The following is a 17,887-nucleotide window of genomic DNA, read 5'->3' as shown; positions in this document are numbered from 1 at the left end:
ATGATGGATTGTTACTTTGTTGCTAACATTTATTTCTCATTTTAGTGCAAAACTTTCACTGTCTCACAGCAATACTTATTCCTTAGTAACTTAACTGGAACATCTAACATGTCCAACTTAAGTGGAGTTAAGGCATAAAGCTCTAGTCTCTTGTACCCTTCACAATTCAAGATGTAGCTTTTACATGCTGCATATTTTTCATAAACACAAATCACACTAACTGAAACATAAATTATTTCAGTATTCTGCCCTGCAAAGACACCTCTTGCCACCTGGAACATATATAAAATGTCCTCATATTACAATGTAAAAAGTTGTGAAATTAAATTTTAAAAATGAATTCTGCAAAACAAACTTACTAGTTTTATCTCTATAAGCAAACTAGTTAGTTAGGCGGGCTTACCAGAATTGGTGGCTAAAAATGAGTCTCTTTGAGTATGCAAAGCTGCTATGATCAGGTTACCTGCGCCTTGGAGCTTCTGGAGAATCTGCTGGAGCAACTCCCCGGGCCACAGATGCCAAGAACTCTTGTCTCTTCTGCTGTACAAGGCAGGCAGCACGAATAATTTTATGACGAGGAGTTCGAAGGTAAGGCCTGTTTACTTTCTGAGCAAGATCCTCTGTCACCATTTCAAGATCTGTCTATAATACAAAAGCAGTGCCCTTGTCAACTTCTGTTAGTTATGTGCTGTTAAGTCAGAACCTAACAGGGCTTTCAAGGTAAGTGAGTTGTATAAGGACTGGCTTTACCACTGCACTCCCCCAGTGAGATTCCATGGCCAATGGTGATCTGAAATCTGGTCTCCAGAGTCCTAGTCCATCACTCTATCCACCACACCACCTTGGGTATCCAAACTTGTGCATACTGTATATGTTCTGTGCCATTAAGTCAGAACTGACTTACAGCGGCCCTAATAGGGCTTTCAAGGTAAGTGAGATATTTAAGAAGTGGTTATACCAGTTCTACTCCCCCACTGAGTTTCCATGGCCAAGTGGGGATTATCTCATAGTTTCTAGTACCTGTCCAATGTTAGCATAATGTATCCTGCTATCAGATTTCAGCAGTAAGAAACAGTTTGAGGAGACCTTGCCCTCAGCATCAGATATGTACTTGGTAGGTGTAATAAAAATGGGTTCTCTGAAGGCATATTAAAAGCTTTAATTATCTTTGTATAATTAAGCATGTTAAAGTATATACTGTTTGAACTACTGTGGATATAGCAAACCTGTCATCAACTATGATTATGGAATAAATAGTAACACAAAGGGTCATATGCTTCATGCTCCTCTCCTATCATGGGCACATTCTCACAACTCCTGCTTGCAGAGCTTGAAAAAGTTATTTTTTTACAATTCCTCTCAGATGCTCCAACCAGCATGGCCTCTGGTGAGTCTGAGAGATGCAGACTAACTCAATGGCTGAAATCCAGTTGCTTAGCAACTAGAGTATGCTCACTGAATCATTAAGGATTTGGTGAGTCAATTCCTTTCTAGGCTCCAATGCTTCAATGGGCCTACTCTAGTTGTGACATTACTCTAAAGATCAAGATTTTGGCCAGTAACTTTTCCAAGCGTTGTCCCTTTAACATGACTAAGTAGTGCATCTAACATTGACACACATTAACCCAAATATAATCACGCTCTAAAGCAGTGGTTCCCAGCCTTGGGTCCCCAGATGTTCTTGGACTACAACTCCCAGAAATCCTGGCCAGCACAGCTAAGTGGTGAAGGCTTCTGGGAGTTTTAGTCCAAGAACATCTGGGAACTCAAGGTTGGGAACCAGTGCTCTAAACTTTAGAGCACTGGTTCTTAACCTTGGGTTTCTCAGGAGTTTTGGACTGCAACTCCCAGAAGCCTTCACCACCAGCTGTGCTGACTGGGGTTTCTGGGAGTTGCAGTTCAAAAGCATCAGAGTAACAAAGGTTAAGAACCACTGCTTTAGAGCATTGGTCCCCAACCTTGGGTAATCCAGGTGTTCTTGGACTACAGTTCCCAGAAGCCTTAACCACCAGCTATGCTGGACAGGGTTTCTGGGAGCTGCAGTCCAAGAACTCTTGGGTTACCCAAGGTTGGGGACGAGTGCTCGAAAGCTAACACTTGAAGATTCCAAGGTCAGACTCCTGTTCTCAGAATCTCACTTTCCATTCTCAGCAGGCAACAAGATGTCAAGAGTAAGAATGGACATTTACAGTGCCTTCAGCAGATCATTATTGGGCACTGTTACAACTCCTAGAATGGATAACTCCTTCACCAAAGTGACACAATCTATCCAAGTCAAGCATTTTTAAGAATTATTCATTTCCATGACAGAAACCTTTTACTGGAGCCAATGGGATTTATATGCACCCATATTTTGTTGAGGCATGCCATAAGTATGCAATCCTAAAGGAAATTACTGGGAAGAAAGCATAAGTGAAAAATCAATTTAATACACACAGCTAGTAAGCTGCACAAAATTAAAAGCAGTAGAAGCCACAAGTGCATGTTTACCTGCATGAGTTCAAATATTTCTTTCTTTGTGCTTTTTGGTTCTAGAAAGAACCCATATGGGTAAGAACACTTCAAGATACGTCGGGTTTTGAGGAGTTCATGTACCGCATCTTCAATGAATGTAGTATCTGGGCAACCTCCTTCAGCTGGAAGAGAAGTTCAAGCATTGTGAACAGTGTTTGATTTCTCATTTAGTGATGTTATGACTTTTAATGACAGTAGGATTTTTTCTACACTAAATGTTATATTTGTGCAAAATCAGATCTATTTCTCAATACATCACAAACTAGACCTAAAATACAAAAAAAAAAACCCCTCATCTACAACAAGACCACTTGATTTCTATGCCAATAACACTGCGTTGTGGCACTCAGATTCTTGATTTCCCACTTTCATTAGCAACTCAAAATGCATGTTAACTTGATTAAGCTTGAGAGTCTATGGTAATGTGCTCTGAATAGAGGACTTGGAACAGCGTCTAGAGTGGCTGAGAAGGCCAATTTGAGAGTGACAATTCCTTCCATACTGAAGACAAATACAATCTGTCCCCTGTCCAGCTCCCTGATGTATGCGAAGCTGGAGTGTCCTCTCCAGAGCACGAAGCCTCGGTAAAATAATATGGAAGATAGGCTGTTATACAAGCAGCAAATCCCCCCTCTCCACGTCGCTGAAATCGTCCAATGGAAAGGCAAGAGCCAATATAACTGGTTCCAGCGACGTCGCAGGAGTTGCCAGAATGGCACAAACTGCCTCCGAGACTCCAGCTCCGGATTTTGCCTCAAGGTAACTATGTTAACTACTTTTCATTCTTTTAAGAATTTGATAATTAAGAAGTCAAAATTTTTAAAAAAGAATTAAGTATATAAAAATATCACACACACACAGAGCCTCCAATCACAAAACTGGAACCCGACTTGCAAATGAAAGAAGCATTCTAGGCTTCTGCATTTGAGGAAGATAATTTTGGACATTCAGCAATTGTAATCTATCCAGGATAAACTGTTTGATTATTTTAAAAAGAGACCCAAAACTAAGAGATGTTGATCCATATAAAATACAACTGGCCAGATTCCTATTACTTATGCCAGCATAAGTGAAAATAGTATAAATCACAACAATGAATTTCTGCTAGTTAATGAGTCACTACTGTACAGTATTTGGATTCCTGGTCATGTGTCCAGACATGCAACTAGCACATGATGTAGAATACAACTGGCAACCTGCTAACTAATAGTAACTCACCACTACGCTATTGTGTACACTATTGGACTTATGCTGGGGTAAATAATCAATAGGATCCTGGTTATTGATTTGGATCCACAGTAAGTCAGCCACATTTAGTTTATATTAAAACCAATGGGATTTTTAATTTTTCACACTGATTTCAACTATCTCAATCCAAATCAATATATCTTGCTGAAGAGCAAAAACAGTGGTTTCATCTTTCAGTGGTTTCATCTTTCATATATAGAACTTCGATAGGCACAGTGAAGTTCTCTAGGTCAGCAGAGGAAATGAGGAAATGAAGGGCACTGTACTTTTTGATGGCTCAATATCAGATCCCTTTGACATCCGAAGCGGAGTGAAACAGGGCTGTGTCCTCCCGCCAACCGTTTGGGATCTTTTTTGCTGTCATGCTAAAGCACGCCTTTGGAACTGCAACAGAAAGTGTCTTTCTCCAGACTAGATCAGATGGAAAGCTCTTTAATCTCTCTAGATTGAGAACGAAGACCAAAGTCCAACTGAAATGCATGCAGGACTTCCTCTTCACTGATGATGCAGCCATTGTTGCCCAATCTGTTGAAGACCTCCAACAACTCATGTATCATTTTAGCAAGGCCTGCCAAGAGTTTGGACTAATAATCAGCCTGAAGAAAACACAAGTCATGGGCTAGGGCATGGACTCACCTCCCTCTATTACCATCTTCACGCAAGAATTGGAGGTTGTTCATGACTTTGTGTACCTTGGCTCAACGATCTCTGACACTCTCTCCCTAGATGTCAAGCTGGATAAACGCACTGGCAAAGCAGCTACCATGTTCTCTAGACTCACAAAGAGAATATGGCTCAATAAGAAGCTGACGGCATATACCAAGATCCAGGTTTATAGAGCCTGTGTTCTGAGCACACTCTTGTAGTGCAGTGAGTCCTGGACCCTTTGTGCATGGCAGGAGAGGAACCTGAACACCTTCCATATGCGTTGTCTCTGACGCATTTTTGGTATCACCTGGCACGACAAAGTTCCAAATACAGTAGTCCTAGAACGAGCTGGAATTTTTAGCATGTATACATTGCTGAAACAGCAACATCTACGTTGGCCTGGGAATGTTGTGAGAATGGCTGATGGTCAGATTCTAAAAGATCTCCTGTATGGAAAATTAGTGCAGGGAAATCACCCTAGAGGGAGACCACAGCTGTGATAAAAGAATATCTGCAAACGGGATCTGAAGGCCTTAGAAATGGCCCTCAACAGATGGGAAACCTTGACATCTGAGCAGGCGGTGCATCAAGGCCTCTCCCAATTTAAAGAGGCAGTTGTTGAGCAGCCTGAGGCAAAGAGGCAGTCCCGAAATCAGCAAAATCAGGGAGCTGGACAGGGGACAGATTGTATTTGTCGTCAGTGTGGAAGGGATTGTCACTTTCGAATTGTCCTTCTCAGCTAGACGCTGTTCCAAGTCCTCCATACAGAGTACGTTACCATAGTCTCTCGAGACTGAATGATGCCTACTCTAATCTAACAATGAAGTTCTCTAGTTCAGTAGCTCCACTTTTCTTCATAAATTACTAGCTGTTTTATCTTTTAACAGCATTCTTTTTGTTGGATATGAATGGAGATCAACCTGAAAGTATCCTGCATTATGACAATGGAGGGGTGCTCCTCAGAAAAGAAAGACACACACAGCAGCATAATCTTTCCAGTGGTGTTAATTTTTGGAAATTGGAACAAAAGAGATCACAAGGGCTTCAGAACCATTGTGAGAGGGAGGATAACCAGAACATTTTTAATTCGCGCCAAAATGGCCACATTTGAAGTTATCAGTCTTACATGGTGTAACTTTACATTACTAGATTTCAGCAATATATTGACAAACTTACGTCCACTTAGAGCTCTACTCAATTGCTCCATTTTTTCTTTGGCTGTTTTGAGAAGGCGCTGTTCTAACTAAAAATATGGAGAGATCATAAAAAAATGATAAACCAAATATTTTGTACTAATAAAGCTGGAAAATAACATTACAGAAATATTTGGAACCATACCTGATAGCTGAGCTCATGATTCTTAAACCTTGTGTAATAGTGCATAAATCTATCAAGTTCTTGAAATCTTTTATGTTTCTTTTCAGCCTGAAAAATAAGTTAGAAATAAAGAAGAAAAAATTAACAATTTACTAGACAGAAATGAGTTTAATACTCATAAACATAAGCAAATGTGCAACACTGACAAAGTGAATAATAGAATTTTATTCACAAATGGTGTGGCGATTAATACATCTTGAACATATAAGCCATCCAGAATACAATTTACAAAACTGAAAAGTGTGAGAATGAACTTTTGTTCAATTTTGTGTAGTATCTTTGAATCAAAGGAACTCCAGATATAGTACAATGATATTTTACCATTCTTAAGTCCATTCTGTTTATGGACTCATTTTCTATTGTCCCACTTATTTTCTAATTAATTCTAAAATGACACATTACTTTCCACTGGTGGATAGTCCTCAAATGAGTATCGCAAGAGCATGCAGGGCCATGGCTGCCTGAAGATGCTGCTTTTGCAACCTTCAGTAGCACCTTGGGAATGAACCACAAGCTTATTTGTACTGTTACAATCTTTACAATCTGCATGATCACAATGACTTCTCAATGTATTTGGGAAATCACAGTGCCTATGATCTAAGATCGATATGGAGATCAACCTCTGTGGGTTGAACACAAGCTTCATGCTACTAGGAAAGTGACAGACAACATGAACCAGACTTCACTGTTTATCCTGAACACCACAGAATCTTAAATTGTTCATAAAAGAGTACATTTTAGCACTATTTGCCAAAACAAAACATATAGATTAGTATTACTTTAAGAATATGTACCTATTTATAGCAACAAGGAAGCATTTTGATACAATAATGATTATTTCTCTAAAATAAGTTTTCGAATAAAGGGAACAACACGTTTCCACAGCCACACCTACTCACAAATTACAAGAGACACTTATTAGCATTTTGCACTCCATGAAAATATATATATAGTACTTCTGAGTGAAACATGAAGCCATATATGAGAGATGTATGCTAGGGGCGCGAGGACAGAGTGATTATCACAGCAAGTACATTTGGAAATGTCTAATATTAAAAGGCTTGAAAGAAGATTTTAAAAATCACAAATAAATTAATGATTATAGATTTGAAAGATTTAGAGAAAAATATCTTTCTCCCCACAATTATTCAGATTCTTACCTCTGCTGTCATTTCCTTAGATTGTTCCTCTACATGCTGAATTACTTCATAACGAGTACATCTGTAATAACCTCCAGTGGAAGAACTATGCTTCTTCCATTCTTCAAGGCAAATCCAACAGAAGTCGTATTTACACTTGAAAGGGAAAAACAAACCTAATTTCTTAAATTGGTTCTATCAAAGATCTATCTGCAATGAGATCTAAAACATTACAACCACATACATATTTTCATTGCACTGTTCTCTGAACTTAATGGGTAATATTGACAAAACAAAGGGCATTTCCCTTTAAGCACAAGAGCAGCTTCAAAGAGTCCATTTTTGTTAAGACTATGAAAGGGACCGACTGAGTTAAACACCATTTTTCAATGCCTATGTGGAGACTATATATACCCCTCAATGTATGTTTTGTTATGTTCATATGTAGCTGTAAGTAGTACAGAGTCTGAAGGGCTGTCCACATACTACCTATATGTTTAGCATCCTAAATGGTGAAGTTACCTATATGAATTGGACAATAGAAGTCTGAGGGAACTTTGAGTGATATAAATGAAAAATACTCTCAGATTAGAAGACACATCAGAGTAGGTCACAGAAGCTTGTTTTTGAAAATGAACAAAATACTGTTCCTAATATTTTTGAGAACTACATCATTTTGTCAAAAGTCTTCATTTACCTTTGCACACTGCATATGGTTGCATCCTTCATTCTTTTGAATTGGAGATTTGCAATTGGCGCATGGTTTGGAGTTTGTAAGTAGCCACAAGCAGTTGGCAGCATCTTCAAAAGCTTCACTAACTCCCACAACTTTCAAGAGGGAAAAACAGAAAATATGAGGCTTTCTATTCATAATGCTGTGTTAAAAGTAAGTCAGTTTGAATGTTTATGTAATCTGACTACTCTTAAGTATATTGGGTGAAAACCTATTGTACAGCACCATGTGTGCAGTGGGAAAAACGAGGGAAATCACTGCTGACTAAAGGGTTCCTCTGGTGAGTCACATGTACCCTAAAATCACCAAAGGACGCCTTTAATCATCAGCAATCTGCTTCTGCTGCTAATGCCATTTCCACTGTGCATGCAGGGCTGTGCAACAGGATTTCAGCTACTGTATCTCATGCTGAGTTTTTCTTAAAGAGTGAAAACATTTAAAATATAATTTCTTTATAAACCTATTGAAGTTGATACATTGTGTAAGAATATTAGAACAATTTTGGGGGAGGGAGTTAAAGAAAATTGCGTACTTTTAAACTTGTGGCATGAAAACATTAAGTGTTCTTAAAACAATGAACCACTCCAGCAAGCAAAGTCCCCAAATTCAGTAACAATTATTTGGCAACCACCTATTTCGTTTTATTTCCACTATACACAAAGAGATATGAAAAGACTAAGCACTGACATCTGATGGGTAAATGGTGTAAATACAAGCAATTAACTGTTTTTGTGCATGCATGTTGTTTATTTCTCTGCTTCTTAGCTGTCATGGATGCTGGGAACTGGAGAAACTAAATAATTGTTGCTTGGAAGTGGGTGTGGGTGTGAAACACTACTTCCTAGCAAGTTAGATAAACAGAATATAAATAGGCATTTTCCTCACATTTTAATCAGTGAGTGAGAAGCAACAGCTGCAAGAGACATCTTATTCAAGGAAACAGATAAGGAAGTGGCTCCAGAAAATAAACACTGAGATTTCCTCCTCAGAATTTAATAGGCTGTGTGACCTTCGATTTAAAATGTTTATTCCTCTGTGTGTTCTAAACATGTTTAAAGGCTCAGAAATGCATTTCATTTTATATTTTCTTACTATCAGAACTTTGATATTTCTTCATGCATTTTTAAGAAAGCTTTTGTATGGTTGTTGTAGGTTTTTCGAGCTATCTGGCCGTGTTCTTGAGGTTTTTCTTCCTAACATTTCGCCAGTCTCTGTGGACCAGTGATCACTGCACACAAAAGACCAGCTAACAACACCCATCAATTACAGTGACAGATCATCTCTCCCCTTATCACAACAATACACCCACAACAAAAAACACGCTAATCACCATAATCACCCAATCTCCTAAAAAGGACAAAAACTGATCCCACAGCTATAAATACTCATCTATCCCACAAACTGCACCAGAGCACAGAGTTCTGATTCTTGTCCTCTGAAGATGCCGGCCACAGAGACTGGCGAAACGTTAGGAAGAAAAACGTCAAGAATATGGCCAGACAGCCCAAAAAATCTACAACCATCAGATCCTGACTGTGAAAGCCTTTGAGAATACAAAGCTTTTGCAGTTTTTGAAGTTTCTAATGTTTTAGTTTTTCAATTAGATGTTTTACAGATGTATTCTTTTCTTTATAGGTTACAAGCCCCTATATTTTTAAGAATGTAACTTAAAACATTATTTCAGATATTTTATTGCATTTTGGTCCTGTATTTTTGACTGAAGTATTTGCTTAAAGCTTAAGATCAATTTTCCTATATTTTAAGCATATGTGACTACACTTTTACATAACTTGTAAGACTTGAATTTGAAGTATATGTGCCTACACACATGCACACTTCCATTATGTAGTCAAGCCTTCTGTTCTGGAAATAACACTGTAGGGTATTTCTCCTTAATGGTACACAACAATCCTTATTATACTACCGTAAAAAATTTACACAAGCTAAATGAAAAATATCATAACAGCCATTCTTACGTTCTTCTGGTTTCATTTCTGTTATCTTCTGTAACCAATTTTTCCATGTTTCACAATCACAAGGTTCATGTGCTTCGCCAAGACACTCCCTGAAAAATTAATCCAAGACTTTAAACAAGGTTGTTCCTTTTGTTGAAAACCACTGACTCTAGAATTCAAGCTTTTAATCAAAGCAGAAAAGCAGAAATTAGGAAATTTAGATATACAAAACTTCAATTATGTTCTGTTAATATTTTCATGTTTCCAAATAAACTGATGGAGAGACTAAAGACACCCCACCACAAAAGGACATCTCAAGACACAAATGAATCTGAAATTCTAATACTCAATGATTTGCAGTGGCTATTAATTAAAACTTCTGTGTTTCCAAATGATGATTGTGGATACTTGGAAATGAATTGGTTTAGAGATTACTTACTCAATTAGGTGAATATTGAATTAAGAACTAATAACTTTTTAGAGTGGTCTGTATTCTCTCAAACATGCTCATCCTCCTTTATAAATACACATCAATCCAATGTAAGGATTCCCAAGTCCTGTTGAAGGCAGTTATATCCACCTATTACTACACATTTACCATTTCCTGAAATACTTGAGAATGGCATTACAACTGTTTCTTGGCATTGGTGGAATAAGACGACACGCTATGTCACACATGCAGAACTGCTGTCATTTTCTATGTCTCACAAATAAGTCAGCTCCCTGAAGAGTGGAAACACAAGAGCAGTCATTCTCCCCTTTCAGGACTCCAGCAATCATAGACCACTGTCTGGAACTAGAAGAAGTGCTTAAAACGTGGCTGGTTATTCAGAAATGTTGCGGCAACAATTAATTCCCTCCATCTCAGATCAGACCTCATAGGGGAACTCAAGACCTAAAGCAGGCATTAGGAAAGAAGATTATGACTGGTAGAAAGTTGTGCCAATGGCTAGGAATAAGCATATTCAATTATTCTCCCTATAACAGCAAGTCAAATTTCAATAAATGGAAGGCAGCTTCTAAAGTATCACATGTATTACATGTTGCTAACTGTCAAGCTAGAGAGGGGTGAATGGTCTCTAAAAGGATTCCAGCATTCATACTCCAGTAACTTTAAATCCCGAAGAGCCACTGTCCTGGATACATTATAAAGATACAGGAAATATCTGTAATTGTAATCATTTTTGGCCTTCTTATAACTTGGGGAAACCTCACTTAATAAAAGAAGATTTTCTGACAAAGATTGGTCCTATATTTTGTCAAATACACAGCTAGTGAACATATTCCCTCTACTTTTCTGTCCCAGTCTATGTTTAACTGAATATGGTCTCCTATTAGCAATTAGAATTATGTTGTTGAGAACAGCCCACAGATCAGACTCCTTCCACATTATTACTGCTAGTGAAAGGTAATCAAATTTTTGCAGCAGAAGATACACTGCTTCCAGATGGTGCCTGGGTGTTGATGTGTCAATATAACTGCCAAATTGATCACGACTCATTCTTTTTCATGGGAAATACAACAAATAGTTTCAGACATCTGCCACACATCCAGAATACAAAATAACAACTAAAATTAGCAGAATTTTAGAAATACAGGTTCATAGAAAAACTTGTACTAAAGAAAATTTAAGGAATTTTCTATGGATCAAATTATAAGGCTTTCACCCCCTTCTTGCTGAGTAAAAGAATGCATGAAAAAGGATAACTAAAGGAATCACTTTCTTCCTCACGTTCATCAGACATGTGACAGGAAACACAAAGGAAAACATGTAAAGGAAAATAATTCTGATATATTACAAATAGGACTAAGAGTTACTTGAATCTAGTGTTTCTCATCCATCTTTTATTTTTTTGCTAGTACACAAGTACACACACAAACACAAATATACACAAAAAGAGAGATTCAGAAGTCTAGGTGTATTAGTGAGCTGCTGCATACCCATCACTATTAATTTTATGTCCTGAACTTCCAAAAGGAAGTGAGATCAAAACCAGATTTGCAAATTTACACATGGCCCTGCTTCTCGTGCAGATATCAATTGTAGAAAACAAGCTCTAATGAGTATTTCTAATGGTACTCTAAGATTCTATCTCATGCATCAATGAATCCTACAGCAGAAATCCCTATCTAGTTCAGGGAATTATGTAAGTAATAGAATACCCTTGATCATTACCAGGCTCTGGTAGGACAAGAATAAGAAGATGAAGCTATGAGCAGTAAGCAAATTATTGTCTTTTTGATAATAATAACAAAAAAATCTAATCAATCCCAGCATCCAGAAAATGAACCTAAGACAAAAAATCAGCCTATTGTCAATATTATTTTTATCATCCTACACTTTTTGCAAATCATCTGCACAACAAGCAATGCAGTATTTAATCTTAAAAGAAAAATATGGCTGAATAGGGAACATTTTTTATTACTTTAAGTGGCCAGACTATGAAAACAAAACAAAAATCACAGAATGTGTCCAAAGATCTGTACTGTATTCTACCGTGTATAAGAGGCCCCATGTATAAGACCCCCCCCCACTTTTCTAACCCAAAATTTCTTTCTTTGCAAACAGCTGCTTTCCCCCTTGTAAAAGGTGGAGGGGGAAAGCAGCTTTTTGCAAAGAAAGCGGAGGGGAAAAGCACTTTCCTCGCAAGAAAATTGAGGGGAAAGCACTTTGCAAAGAAAGTGGAGGGGGAAAATGATTCCTCCTTTCCCCCTCCACTTTCTTGAGACGAAAGTGCTTTCCCCTCAATTTTCTTGCGAAGAAAATTTTCTTTCTTCCACTTTCTTTGCAAAGAAAGCGGAGAGGGAAAGCAGGGATCAAAGCGCTTAGATCCCTCCCCTCTCCTTACTTCCATGCATAAAACGACCCAAAAATTTTCTTCTATTTTAGGAAAAAGTGTCATTTTGTACATGGAAAAATATGGTATATACAAAAGCCAGTTAAGTACCGTATCTCTTTTCATAAAAGTTAAGGGCAGAATCTTGTCTGCTTTTAATGTGCAACAAAAAGCAAAAGAAAATTAACACCATTGTTCCTTCCCTGGCATTTGTACAAGGGTTATTCATTCCCTTCTTGTAGAAAAAGCTTCTGTGCTTTTAATAGGCAAATCTGAAGCTTTTGCAAATACAAAATGGAGATTGCACAGAACACTATGACTGCATGGTGTTATGTGCTACATTTCTTCAACAGAATTATGTTCTGAATTGTTTAATGCTCTTATCAGGCTGTGTAACAGGAGTTTTAATAGATCAGCAATAACTTTTTAAAGTCAACTACAAACAAGTATTACTAACCAGCAGAACAGATGCCCTTTCCCGCAATCCACAGCAGGAGCTCTTAGCAACGGGAAACTAAGAGCTTCTGAACCTCCTGTATTGGACCCTTGTCTTGTTAGTCTGACTGCTCTTTCACAGCCTGGTGTGGGACACCATTTAATGGAAGGATTATTTTCAACAAAGGCCTAAAAACAATGACAACAATGAAGAGAAATGGAGGTTAGTTACTATTTTGAACCAGAGCTGTCAAAATAACACAAACCTCATTTGATGTGGTAAAACCTTTGTAGATTAAAAGCACATATTTGATTTCAAATTGCTGTAGCAAAAATGATCCTATATCCAGCTGGACAATTTCAGCTAATTGTTAAAGCAAGATGTAGAAATCAGTCAAAGGAATTTACAGTAGGTAAATTACTGAAACATTGTCTCCTTTTATGCATAATTTACCAAAGTAGTAAACTCAGATAAGGCTCACCACTAGAGCCTAATCTGACAAAGCAAAATTAAAATATAGTATATTTAGAAAAAAAATGTAAAATGCAGAGTAATCAATTAGTTCTCAATTAAGGTTGAATAATACCTGGAAAATATTCTTAAGAGGCAATGTGAGTAAGACCTCAAAAGAGATGGTTTGGTAACCAGCCTGCAGTCAGATTATTTTCAAGGGAATCCTCTCATCTACTAATGCACAGCTGGTATATATAATTGACACTCAAAGATGTTCTAGGACAGTGGTGTCGAACTGTGGCCCTCCAGATGTTCTTGGACTTCAACTCCCAGAAGCCTTCACCACCACCTCTGCTGGCCAGGATTTCTGGGAGTTGAAGGCCAAGAACATCTGGAGGGCCACAGTTCGACACCACTGTTCTAGGAGAATCCATTTTCTCTACTTCCAAAGGAATTTGTGTATCAGAATAGAATTGCCACTACTACAATAGTCTGAGCAACATTCTCTCTAATCTTTAGTCCCACTGGGTGGGGCTCTGCCCCTTGCACACACCCAACTTCACCCCCCCAACTAAAACCAAGGATGCTGAAAATGACTGCTGTGAGTGTGTAGAGGAAGAGGAATGCTGCATGGAGAGGGTGGAGGCGTGCACACAGGTGTGCACCTTAGAGGGAACCTAGAGTTTGAGGCAACAACTGTCAGAGAAAGATGATATTTATTTTATTTATATCGCCCCCACCCCCAGTTTAGTGGAAACCTACTACTCTGGATTGTGAACACAGAGCAAATTAAATGCACAACACTACAGTGGTGCCCCGCATAGCGACAATAATCCGTTCCGGATAAATCGTCGCTATCCGGATTCGTTGCTATGCAAAATTAAAAAGTCCATAGGAATGCATTAAAACACGTTTAATGCGTTCCTATGGGCTTAAAAACTCACCTTTTGCGAAAATCCTCCATAGGGGCGGCCATTTTCAGTGCCTCTAAAGCGAGGCAACACAGCGGGTGGCCATTTTGGAACCGCCGATCAGCTGTGCAAAAATGGGGCCTTTGGGAGGACCGCGGGGGAGGGCTCCTCCGCGGTCCTCCCAAAGCCCCCGCTGGCATTTTCCCCCAGCTGACCGGCGGGAAAGCAGGCTGCGGGCGCGGAGTGGATTTCGGCTTCCCGAGCTTCACAACCCCCTTCGGTGTCCCTGTCTCCCGTCCCTGGTGCCCCCTGCCTTCTGTACCCACAGGGACAGAAGGCACAGGGCACCAGGGAAAGGAGACAGGGACGGAGAAGGGAGTTGTTAAGTTTGGGAAGCCGAAAGCCAGCAAGGGGGAGGGGGGAAACAGCTCAGAAAGCCGGCTGCGGGAGTGGAGTGGATTTCGGCTTCCCGAGCTTCACAACCCCCTTTGGTGTCCCTGTCTCCCGTCCTTGGTGTCCCCTGCCTTCTGTACCCATAGGGTCAGAAGGCACAGGGCACCAGGGAAAGGAGACAGGGACGGAGAAGGGAATTGTGAAGTTTGGAAGCCAAAAGCCAACAGGAGGGGGGGGGGGAGGAACAGCTCAGAAAGCCGGCTGCGGGAGCGGAGTGGATTTCGGCTTCCCGAGCTTCACAACCCCCTTCGGTGTCCCTGTCTCTCGTCCCTGGTGCCCCCTGCCTTCTGTACCCGCAGCCGGCATTCTGAGTTGTTCCCCCCCTCCTGCTGGCTTTCGGCTTCCGAACTTAACAACTCCATCCCTGTCTCCTTTCCCTGGTGCCCTGTGCCTTCTGTCCCTGTGGGTTCCCCCGCGGTCCTTCCCAAGCCCCCGCCAGTCAGCTGGGGGAAAATGGGGCGTGTGGGGAAAAATCGCAAAGCAATTTTCCCCCATAAGGAACATCGCAATGCGGTCGCAAAAGCGATCGCAAATCTTCATCACTATGCGGATTTGTCGTTAAACGGGGCGCCCGTTAAGCAAGGCACCACTGTAAACTGTTTATAACTTTATATGAAACTATAGATTTTAAAATATATTTATATTTCATATTTATTAAATAGAAATTTATCAAACTTTAAAAATGATTTTTTGTGTTAGATTAAGCAGCTCAGATAGATGCTTTAGCCAAATGGTGATAATCTGATGGTTTACCTTAATGTCAAATTGTAGGTAACGTTTATCCATCTCCTTGGAAACCACACTTTCTATAATTTCCACAGGAACAAGCTGAAAACAATCATACGCTGGGCAAAAAATATTGTGGGCTTCACCTTCTTGAATCTTCATATTTAGAAACCTGTTACATGTATATCAGAATTGAAAAAGGAAATATTAATGCTATCAAAATTAGGAAGCAAAATTTAAGTTTCAAACTGACTTGTTTCTACAAACTAAAAGTAGTATTCACCATAGTCTCTTGGTATGGACCACATGATAAGCTATACAGTGGTGCCTCGCTTGACGAGGATAATCTGTTCCAGCAAAATCGCTGTAGAATGAAATCCTCGTCAAGCGAAATGAAAAAGCCCATTGAAATACATTGAAAACCGGTTCAATGCATTCCAATGGGCGAAATACCTCAGCGTCCAGCAAAGATCCTCCATAGGGCGGCCATTTTCTGGTGCCTGTCTTGCGAAAAAGCCTTCCTAAACACAGCGGGGAGCCATTTTAAATAGCGGGTGGCCATTTTGAAACCCGCCGATCAGCTGTTTTCTGATCGTTGTAAAGTGAAAAATCGGTTCCCGGAGCAGGGAACCAATCATCGTAAAGCGAATTTTCCCTATCTAAACATCATTTTGCGATCACAAAAAACATATATCATTAAGCGGTTTCCTCATCTAATGAGGTAATCGTCAAGCGGGGCAGCACTGTAATAACCAAAAAATGGTTTTGCACACAGTTTTGTGGTTGTGTCAAAGTCGCTGTGACACGTATTCTCAAAGGTTTTCACAGCCGGGATCCGAATGTTGTAGTGGGTTTTCTGGGCTTAAGAACAAGGCCAAACAGCCCAGAACACCCACAACAACCATAACTGTGATATGATTGAAAATGTTATCTAATCTCACACTGAAATTAAAATTTCTAAGGATAAATGTCAGCTGTAATGGGCCACCACAGACTCAAACTACCAAGGAGTGTTATAATACTGAAGTGCTCTTAGGTCATTGTGTGAATGTAATACATTCAACCTTGATAGCTGCCCCAGAAGGTAAATGATCACATAATTATAAGACTTGCTGTAACTTTTTAAAATCATGCAAACAATGCACCTGACTTATTCTGGCTTTTGCCTAAGTCCCTTGCCCATAATTTAACTTTTAGTTTTTTAAAATTTATTTCAGTTGCTAGCACACAAGAAACAAAACCATGGCCTCCAGTGGCAGAAACCTCTTCCTCACTTGAAAATCTCTGGACACCAAACAAGAGTTGATGAAGCTGTTTTCCATTGTCTTTGTACAAGAAGAACAGCTGATCCTGCCATTGCCTAGTATGCCTGAGGGGTAGTGGGGAGCAGGCAGAATGAGATGCTGTTGGCATTATCTTGGGGAAGAAAAGGGAAACCCTGGAGATGAGGAGAGCAGCAGGATCCAAAGAAATGTTTTCCTTAGTGTTTGGGGGAGACAGCTATGGTGCACGTATGACTTGAGTATGCTGTGGTAGGTTTATCAGTAAATTAATTTTGTTTTGATATTGTATTAGAGGCGTATTTTAAAATCAACCATTAAAAAAGTTTACTATAGTAGAAAATAATTACTGTGAATAAATAGTTGTGTGTTCTAAGCATTGCTAATCTCTCGCTAAAATGGGTGTTTTGTTGTGTGAGGACAAAAATATGGTTTCACTAATTCTTGTACAAGTTATTTACCCTTTGTGACCATCAAAGCCTCATAGCAATGGTACTGTATATTGAGTAGACACACCTATAACAGTGGACATTCTGGGCTGATGCCAAATTTTGAAAGGTGTTCAGAGACTCAAAAAAGCAAAACATTCCCATTTAGGATGAAGTCTGAACACAGATATTGCAGTGTTACCAAATGACACAAGTAGCATTATTTCTAGATTTTCCCCTCAAAAATCTTCTCTTAAACTGATTTTTAGAGGTGCAGTTGTCTCCTATTTTAAGCAGAACTGCTGAAGAGGGCAGCTCACTATAGTTCTTTTTATGTTTATCTCCAAACCCCCATCAACTTGAATAATCAACCAGCTCAAAGAATCTGTTTACTGGACATAAACATAGAAATTTATGTTTATATCTTGGAAACATGTAAAACAGAAATAAAATTTACCTTCTGACAATATATAAGTAATTTAAAAGCCCAGATGATATGATTACTAGCTTATTGCCTATGATAAATTTTCTCTCAAGGAGACACAATAAATAACACTTGGTAGATACAAAACTTTTTTTAAAATGCCTAAATCCATACTTACGCCTCCCAACAAGCTCTGCAAAATTCATGCCCACAAGGCATATCTACTGGATCTTCAAACACAGAAATATTACACATGCAAATTTCACACTGCAGATAAGAAAAAGAATTATGTAAGGAAAAAAATAATTTTTACATGCAACACAAG

At 39.1% G+C, this 17,887-nt stretch overlaps 1 protein-coding gene across 5 annotated transcripts in view; it reads right to left on the bottom strand.

Moving 5' to 3' along the window:
* ANKIB1 (ankyrin repeat and IBR domain containing 1) overlaps positions 1-17,887 on the bottom strand; it is a 74,717-nt gene that overhangs the window by 12,039 nt on the left and 44,791 nt on the right. For all 5 annotated transcript variants that reach the window (XM_020785248.3, XM_020785251.3, XM_020785250.3 and 2 more), the window contains 10 exons: positions 17,741-17,829; positions 15,458-15,602; positions 12,909-13,075; positions 9,636-9,724; positions 7,624-7,754; positions 6,948-7,082; positions 5,749-5,835; positions 5,587-5,653; positions 2,491-2,636; positions 464-642 (listed from right to left, as the gene is read on the bottom strand). In XM_020785248.3, the coding sequence (XP_020640907.2) occupies positions 464-642; positions 2,491-2,636; positions 5,587-5,653; positions 5,749-5,835; positions 6,948-7,082; positions 7,624-7,754; positions 9,636-9,724; positions 12,909-13,075; positions 15,458-15,602; positions 17,741-17,829 (1,235 nt within the window). The remainder of the gene's footprint in view (positions 1-463; positions 643-2,490; positions 2,637-5,586; positions 5,654-5,748; positions 5,836-6,947; positions 7,083-7,623; positions 7,755-9,635; positions 9,725-12,908; positions 13,076-15,457; positions 15,603-17,740; positions 17,830-17,887) is intronic.

This window comes from Pogona vitticeps, chromosome 6, assembly GCF_051106095.1.
Source record: "Pogona vitticeps strain Pit_001003342236 chromosome 6, PviZW2.1, whole genome shotgun sequence".
Taxonomy (NCBI): Eukaryota; Metazoa; Chordata; class Lepidosauria; order Squamata; family Agamidae; genus Pogona; species Pogona vitticeps.
This window is presented reverse-complemented; position numbering and strand designations above follow the sequence as displayed.